The sequence below is a fragment of the Triticum aestivum genome, chromosome 2B (assembly GCF_018294505.1).
Source record: "Triticum aestivum cultivar Chinese Spring chromosome 2B, IWGSC CS RefSeq v2.1, whole genome shotgun sequence".
Taxonomy (NCBI): domain Eukaryota; kingdom Viridiplantae; phylum Streptophyta; class Magnoliopsida; order Poales; family Poaceae; genus Triticum; species Triticum aestivum.
The window spans coordinates 786,248,453-786,257,213 of NC_057798.1; the positions used below are offsets into that span (position 1 = coordinate 786,248,453).

The 8,761-nt window shown below is 40.4% G+C and overlaps 1 protein-coding gene across 1 annotated transcript; it reads right to left on the reverse strand.

The window, feature by feature from the left end:
- Nucleotides 1-377: 377 nt before the first annotated feature.
- On the reverse strand, nt 378-8,340 carry LOC123047407 (katanin p80 WD40 repeat-containing subunit B1 homolog KTN80.3; the record flags this gene model as incomplete). The annotated part of the gene is given in 17 exon segments (XM_044470950.1): nt 378-981; nt 1,169-1,237; nt 1,319-1,438; nt 1,618-1,730; nt 1,821-1,895; nt 2,296-2,418; nt 2,645-2,760; nt 2,832-2,888; nt 3,381-4,286; nt 4,390-4,618; nt 4,718-4,861; nt 4,948-5,022; nt 6,339-6,409; nt 6,877-6,979; nt 7,206-7,432; nt 7,537-7,654; nt 8,210-8,340. Coding segments are annotated over 17 exon segments (2,744 nt in total), but the record flags the coding sequence as incomplete, so codon positions are not given.
- Nucleotides 8,341-8,761: the final 421 nt, after the last annotated feature.

Below are 8,761 nucleotides of genomic sequence, written 5' to 3' on the forward strand. Positions count from 1 at the left end.
TTCTTCAAAGAAATGTTGAAAATAATAATAAATCGATCTGCTACTGTATTTTATACTTTAAGCCTGCCGTTGCGTTTTACTTTTGTTTGGTCATAATATAGAGTGAAGTTGGGAGTTTGATTTCCACCTGTGCGAATTTATTTATTTTGTTTTTCGCTTGTAGCCTGCTAAACAGGCTGGCATGTTTACGTGTGGCTTCAAGAAGGCGTGGCGAATTGACGGTCATGGGCATCGCGCAGGAGCTCTCTTAGTTTTCTATTTATTTATTTTTTGTTTTGGAGGACAAGGAGCTCTTTTAGATGTGATGTGCGTCGACATCGACTCACCGAGTGGAATCGTTCCACACTTCCAGGGGACACAGCGCGACAAATAAAAAGTTGATGTGTCAAAACTCTTTAACAAAAAATGGTGTACAATTATACATGTATCAGATCCACACACACACACACACTCACTCGTCAATCTTGTCACTGCATCGACCAGACATCATACAAGCCCAACAACAAACTACCATACCAAAAAGCAAGCTGATACACAAGCAGAGCGAGAGAGGCTACAGCATTTACAGGCACGGGCGAAGGCCTTCTGACTTCGAGGTCGAGACCAAACGAACACCTTCCGAAGCCAGCCAGCCGGTGAAACAATCATGAAGCGAGGGACACCGCCCCGCGCTCGGCTCAGGGATGATGCTCTGGCGGCTTCTCTTTCCAAATGGCAAGGATGCCAAATCAATAAGGGTTAGTGTTGTACAAAGGGCATGGATCAGTAGCAACAAAAGGTTACTACCACGGGCGTGACCTCAGGGGCTTCACCGCAGCGCGAAAACAAAGGAGCGCTCCATTGTGAGACCAGAGGGAAAGAAAGCATCTCCCGTTCAACTGTGTGTTTGTATTGATTGAGAATGTGTGGTAAGTCTACGACATAATTTCCTGGAAGACGAGACTGAGCTCCTGCGCTGTGTTTGAAGCTGCCCCTTTTCTTCTGTAAACAGAAAAGTAACAAAGTATGAGCATCATAAAGGGCAAACTCTTGTACTGACTTCAGTTCAGAATAGTGCTGGTCCAAAACTCCAATACTGATGACTGGTGGTACAGGTTATCAGTAATGTAACTATCATATTTAGATTATCCAGGATGTTCAATAAAAAAGTATTAAGATTATCCGGTACCTCATAAGGGAAGGAAGCTTATTTTTAACTTTCTCCAGTTCTATGAAGCATAAGTTGCACCTCTCCCGCCTACGATGACAAGACAAGTAAAATAACATAAGGTAATCTCTAGTGATGGCATATCAGGAAAACATTTTACTGAAACAATACCTTTGCTCTGCTTCAAGATCTACACCAACAGAAGATGGACCAACCGACACCGTTGAATGTATTACAGGCCCAAAAGTCCTGACAAGCTTCACCACCAGTTCCAGTGACACAGCTAAATGCCTGGAAAGATTTGTTGCAATGTAAAAATAAATAAACAAATGGATGAACGGTGACATGGCAACTCACGGTAACAAAATATATATGAATCAATCAGAACTTCGGTGCAAGTACTGTCCGTTTGTACATCAGCCCAGAACATAATCATAACAATTAACAATACACAAAACAAGAAGAGCTACCTGTCAGTTTTACTCTCCAGAAGGTCAGCAAGGACAGGCAGGATACAGGTACATAAATCGAGTGTGATGGCTTCGCTTTTCTCCATCAGAACACTTGCCATATCAGCACATACCTGGAGTTCGCAGAAATCTTATAATTATGAATCAACAATGCAACGGTTATTCCATGCAGAACAGGAAAAAAAAGGTTACAGAGTACTGACAGCATGATCGGACATCTTCTCGAGCGCCGAGAAAACACCCCTGATGTCATTTCTTTGCCACATTTGATGCAGAATCTGTGAGTAAGATATGTTGGACATTTGGATCAGTGTAAATTATAGTCAGTTAAAACATTTGAGGCAGTAAGATACTGTCTGTTAGCAGTCATGTTTGGAAGACTATCCATCCACAGGTGTGCTTTACTATGCTGACTACTGAATAAGATTGTGGTATAATGCTCAATCAGCCATATTTCATTCTGAAGAAACAAACTCTATTAAATTCTGGAACATGGGACAATGCGTATATTTATATACTTTTCACATTCTATTGATAGCATGCAGCATATATCTTAGTCACTTGGTCAGTTTAAATGTAACACTGTTAGTTTGAGGATATTTGAGATTAGGAGGTCCTATTTCCCCTGCAGAATAACAATATTACACCCCAAAAGAAAAAGTGAAGCACCATACAGACCTGCAATTTTGTCAGCCGCGATCGTGTTGAACTCAAAAATAGATCATGCTCTTCGATTAGAACAGATAAAACATCCTCCTCGCTAGTTACGATATTAGTTTCAGCTGCTTGACTGCTTCCTCTCTGCAAAAGGCAAAGAAGTTGCAGAAATTAATTTGTTTATGGTTTTCTTCTTTTAATACATCCAAATTCTAATTTGTTATCTCAAAAAAAACTAATTTGTTAAACATGATATAACGGCAGTATCAAGTAGACAACAACTAAAGAGAAAAGGTTTGTGCATTGAATCAAACAGTAAGAACAAAAAATGAACAGAATGTTCGAAAAGCATATGGGTTGTCTCACATACAGATGAATACATTCGGCCTCTAGGAGCCCCCAACGCTGAATTGCTTGTTGTTGGTTCTTCGTGACTTGGGGACTGATCCCTGCCTTCCCAGTTAGGAACAATTGATCTTGTTCTTCCTGGCAATACTACACGATTCAGACCTACAGAACAACTTATTGCAAGCACCAAAGTATAGCAAATGATATACCTGCTCTTGAAACTTCAATGTAGCAGTTATCTCTTGGCTTACGCATTCTAGGAACATCTGTAAAGGAGCACCAAATGCTCAAGCAGTTACAACTTAGTTATACATGAAATTTACAGGTAATTTTAAAATTGTGATGCATGATTTGTCAAATAAAAATTGTGAAGCCAAAACACAAAGGAAAACTAATAACTCAATAAGAGTAGAGAATTCCCAAAGCATTTAGAAAATAAGTTTTCACAGCCAAACAAAGATAAGATTCATTAATCAAATTTACAAGCAACTATTGCATATGGAGAAGATCTAGCTACAGAAATGATTAAAGAACCTCGAACAAATAAATTTAGTTGTTCCTAACACTTGATTCAGTACAGGACAAAAGGGAATGGAAATTTCATTACTCATACAAGAATCATGTTTCAAGCACATGATGCAGGAAATCAGACCCTACTTTTTAGGCAAATCAGGCACCACTAATGGTTGTGAAACAGAATTCAAATCAAACTACAGCAGCATGTAAAACAGATAAGCATGTTAAGGCAAGGAACATACAATTATCATTCCGGTGGCTCGTATTTGATTCTGCTGAACCTGAAAATCCCGACCTGTAAACTGTACCATGTTTTACATCTTCACGAGTTTCTTCGGGAATCACTGTTTGAACAGCACCATTCCTCCGAGGAAGAAATATTTGACAAGTAAGGTCGTCACTTTCAGTATCTTTGCTTCCCACATCAATTTTGTCCGCATCAACTTTCACATTGGTTGATTTCCTTGGTTCAGCATACCTTGATTGGATCCTAAATGGTGATACTCTTCCGGCAGAAGGTTCTCTCCTAGAATCAGAGGCCATTTCCATTCTTGAAGTTGCTCTAGGAACAATAACAGGTGCTTCATCAGTGCTTTCTTTTCTTGAATCAGTAGCAGACTCAAACCTTCTGCCTGCCTTCGGAAGAACAGGTACAGAATCAGAGGCCATTTCCATTCTTGAAGTAGCCCTGGGAACGACCGGTGCTGCATCAGCACTTTCTTTCCTAGAATCAGCAGCAGATTCCAACCTTCTGCCAACCCTACAAACAGCATCAGGTGCTGAATCAGAGGCCATTTCCATTCTTGAACTTGTTCTGGGAACAACAGCAGGTGCCACATCAGCACTTTCTGTCCTAGGATCAGTAGCAAGCTCTGCCCTTCTGCTTGCCTTCGAAAGAACAGGGGGCACATCAGCAGCATAACTTCTTGAACCAGTACCAAGGTCTGCTCCTGAGCTAGTTCTTGGGATGATAACAGCAGCAGGCACCACGTCAGTTTTACTGAAATTATGAAGATTAGAAGTGCTGTTACTCTTCAGTGAACTTCTCTTTAAAGTGGTGCCACCAGATGCAAAAGTTGAATTTCCAGCTGTTCTAGTACTGGAGCCAGTTCCGACCCTTTGAGGAGTGCTTGGGACCATGCCACTTGCTTCATTATCGTAACAAGAACAGACAAAGGACAGATTAGACATATGTTGCGTCTCAAACACTAAATTACAAACATGTCTAAAAAGAGAAGATCAGTGACATACAAGCTGTTGGCTTAATCTCCTTGGGTGCAGAATCTGAATTTTGAGAAACTGAGAGCCTTCCTGTAGAAGCCTTTAAGTTATTCTCTGAATTTTGTAGAGCTGATGATCGCCCTATGTTAGCCCTTGAACCACTGTCGTTTTGTAATGGCATAGTGCCACCTGAAGAAGCCTTCAATTCAGAACGGCCATTAAGTAATGCTGAAGTACCACTTGCGTGTGGCTCAAGACGCTGCCAATTTATTGTTTGGTTAGCGGTCAACTAAAAACAAGAGAAGACAGATAATAAGATATTGGTATTAGCAATGCAGCTGAGAAGCCAATAGCATACCGTTAGATCAACAACCCATATTCCAACACAACTCTGATTAGAAGAACAACCAAGAAGTTTTCCCTCATGGACATTGAGATCCGATAGTCTAGACCATCCCACATCTACAGTGTCATGGCATCTTATTGGTTCCCAAGAGAAAACCTGCTTAATTTAAGAGAAGTTATCTCTGAAAGACATGGAAACGAAAAATCTGCAGTAACAGTCACATGAGGAAACAGCAATACTACCTTTAAGCTCTCGTGCAACCCACATAACAGAGATCTTCCGTCAGGATTGAATGTCATAGATCGTACACCTGTCATCTGATATTGCAGTAGAAACATTAGCAAATAACTATATGAATATGATAAGGGATCTTACTTCAGCACACCTAATTCATTTAAGCTAACAAATTTCAGTACAGATCAATGGAGGAGATTACAACTAATCCCTTTAGTTTGAAGGGTAATATGGTTTATTTCACATGGAGGGGATATTTAGCCCTGCCATGACCAATGCCAAGCAAGCAAGGTTTACAAGTCGACGAGTCGTTCCGAGGTTGAGACTCATAGACTAAGCGTGACTAATCGACACTAGTCAACACTGAAGTGTAGTCAGCCTTGGAGTTGAGACTCATAGACTAGTCTTGACTAGTCCTTGGACTCATAATCTATGCAAGTAAGTTGAACTGAAATTCACTGCAAGACTTTCTTTCATGCATGATCTTTTTAGATTCTATATAAATTTAACCCATCTAAGCAATAAGAGAAGATAGCATCAACTAAGGTGATATTAGTTTCTTCCCATTCTTGCACTGCTTCGATGACTCAGAAGGGAGAAACCTATTAATGCTATTATTTAGTAAATAATGTCCCAACTAGCCAAGGTGCTATTTGTTTTACTCTGGCTATTTTTTTATTAAAATTGGAGGCAAGGTCTCTGCTGCAGCCACCAATTGGGGAACCAGTAGAGAAAATAAACAAAAACAAAGAAAGCATATGTTAAATGGATATGTGGTTATATAAATAATGTTATTTCAAATGTCTTCTCTATAGAACATCTTCTGGCAGTCTATATTAGCCTCAGTTGTCCATAGATGGCACTTCACTAAGAGAGCACATAAGGTACTGGTTGTATATTTAAGCTAGTATCAGAATTCTTATTGTATCATTAACAATTACAACACTGGATTAAAGTTAATACAGTTTTCTATCTAAAATTGCCACCCCTGACTAGTTTTTTAAAGCGTATGTACTAAAACATCCCACAAGGTAATTACTTTGTAAAGCTAATGACATAAAGACATGATGCTCACCGCAACAGATGGCAATGTGATTTAGGGCATTGAGCATCACAGAAGTTCAACGATGTCATGAGCACTATCGTGGCATGCTATTTCCTATTTAGTTACATTTTCCTTCAAACGCAGGAAGAGGTTTTCAGGTGTTTCCCCTGTGTTTGTTTTTTCAGACAATACTTTTGGGACTAAATAAAAGAGACACCAACATTTATTCTCCTACATTATGGTTCTGGAACCAGTAACCTCAAGCTTAAAGAAAATTCTGGGTTGCCATGTTTGACAAAGTTAAACTGGGTAGGGTGGATAATCTTCACAGGAAAGTCGAATAGAAAGGTATACCTCAGGTCCAGTAGATCCAATCAACTCAAAGGTCTCCAAATCCCAGAACTTGACAGTTTTATCAGCTGAACCTGAGTGAGCCAACCAGTTTCATGTATCAAACTCATAGTTGCAAATCAGACATAGGACAGGCAAAGATAACTTCTGACACTGACAGAAATAGCTGATAGGGAAATTAAGGTTGAGATACATGATAGATGCCACAAATTAAAATGTCAGAACAAGACAATTTGACATTTGCAATCCCGGATAGTAAACAAATGGAAGTTAATTAAACTGATAGGTGGGCCTAGTCAAAATATTGCATGTGGGCCAGTATGCATATGATGTATAACTTATTACCATAATGGTTCATTTTCGGACCAAGTCTTTAAATAGCATGTACATTCTCAATGAGCATTAAGTGTTTTCCCTAACAAGGAGGAAAGACAGAAGTTCGATAGTTAAATAAAGTACTAAAAGGTACCTACTACAACAAAAAGGGCAAAGAAAAGTTAACATATAGATAACAGACAGTATTACAAACTGTAAATCCAACCTGTTGCCAGAAGGAACTCATGGGGATGGAAATCAATGCACTGAATTTGACCCTCATGGGATTTGAACTCATGCAGTAACTTTCCAGCTGTCAAATCCCAGATCTGCCAAGGCCAAACCGATTATGAGTTCAATACAGTAGGAAATGCAATGATCATACTGAGTTTAAGTACAAGAAAGACAGGTTGTGTGCAGAGAATTTAAATTTAACTCATACTAAATTATAAGCACACGTATACAGGATGTTATCCAAAGGATTATGAAAGAAATGAAACCACATGACCAACACTAGCAACTGAAATACACAAAAGCATTGCTAACAAATCTAACCTTCACTGCACTATCTTCACCACCAGACACAACCCAACGGCCATCAGGTGTGAATCTAATAGCATTCACCCCTCTGGTGTGGCCTTTGTATGTGTGGATACAGCCCTTCCTTCTTATATCCCATATCTTCAGATTAGTGTCCAAAGACCCAGAGGCAAAGAATTCACCAAAAGGATGGAAATCAACTGACATACAGTTTGATCTATGTCCAGTAAGCGTGCGGACGACTGCACACATAACCAGCCAAGTTATGCAAATAATAAAAGATAACGACACAGCATGGATGTTCATAAACACAAATAGGTTAAGTCATGTATCCATAGTTACGTACTCTTCGCCTCCTCTAGATCCCATAATTTTACTGTCCCACTGGCTGCTCCTGCAGCCACAAATACTTCTGTGGAATCAAAAGCAACTGACTCCACAGCACTTGTATGCCCTGGTAAACTCTGTACAACCAAAAGATAAGAAAAAAGGTGAGTCAAGTTAATTGGGGAAAAAGGAGAATCAAATTAACTGTTTCATCAACTAAAAACATTATATGTGACAATCTGATAACTACAGCAAGCTTTCTCAAACACATAATCATGTAGTAGGTCGAAACCAACATAAAGAGAAGCATGCTGAAGTCATCAAGGGCTAAACTGGTGAAATTTTCATCCAGCAATCAACTCAAGGTTCAGTCAAGAGTTTATGAACTACTCCCTCCATAAACTAATATAAGAGCGTTTAGAATACTAAAGTAGTAATCTAAACGCTCTTATATTAATTTACAGAGGGAGTACTTCAGAGTACTATTCGCCTACTCAACTACGCAATCACCTTTAACAGACTAGGTAATACATACATATTAGAGTCAGCAAAAGAGAAGTCGAGAAGTTTTACAGAGGGAGTACTTCAGAGTACTATTCGCCTACTCAACTACGCAATCACCTTTAACAGACTAGGTAATACATACATATTAGAGTCAGCAAAAGAGAAGTCGAGAAGTCGAGAAGTCTTACCGATATCGAATTGGGCTTCCCGATAGCCCAAAGATTAACCTTATGATCCTCTCCTCCAGTGACAAGGACCCGCGAGGTCTTCCTCCCGATCTTGAGGCAGTTGACATTGGACGCGTGCGCCACAAACTCCTCTACGGCAAATGGGAGTCAAGGCAACGCAATGTCGCAACTTTAGCAAGGAAATTAACCCCAGGCATTCCATGAACACGCCGCGTTCGTAGCAATCCGTGCTTCACACTTAATAACACAGCATAACGCCCTACCGATGACTGGCCAGCGAGCACCGAACAAGCCCGGCATGAAGCAGCAATCGCGCACAAATAAATCTCACCCACGCCGCCACGTCGTGCGCCGCTCTGCCAATGTCAACCGCGAGGAGAGACGCAGAAAGCCTCTCCCGGAGCCGGCCAGCGGAGCGAGCGCGACGGCGGAGGACGCATCGGTCAGACGGACTCGCGGCATGCAGCTGCCTCCCTCCCACGAAGAAACAATTTGAAAAAAAAAAACGCGGCGGAGAGAAAAATAATCTGGACGGAATCGAGGATACGGAGC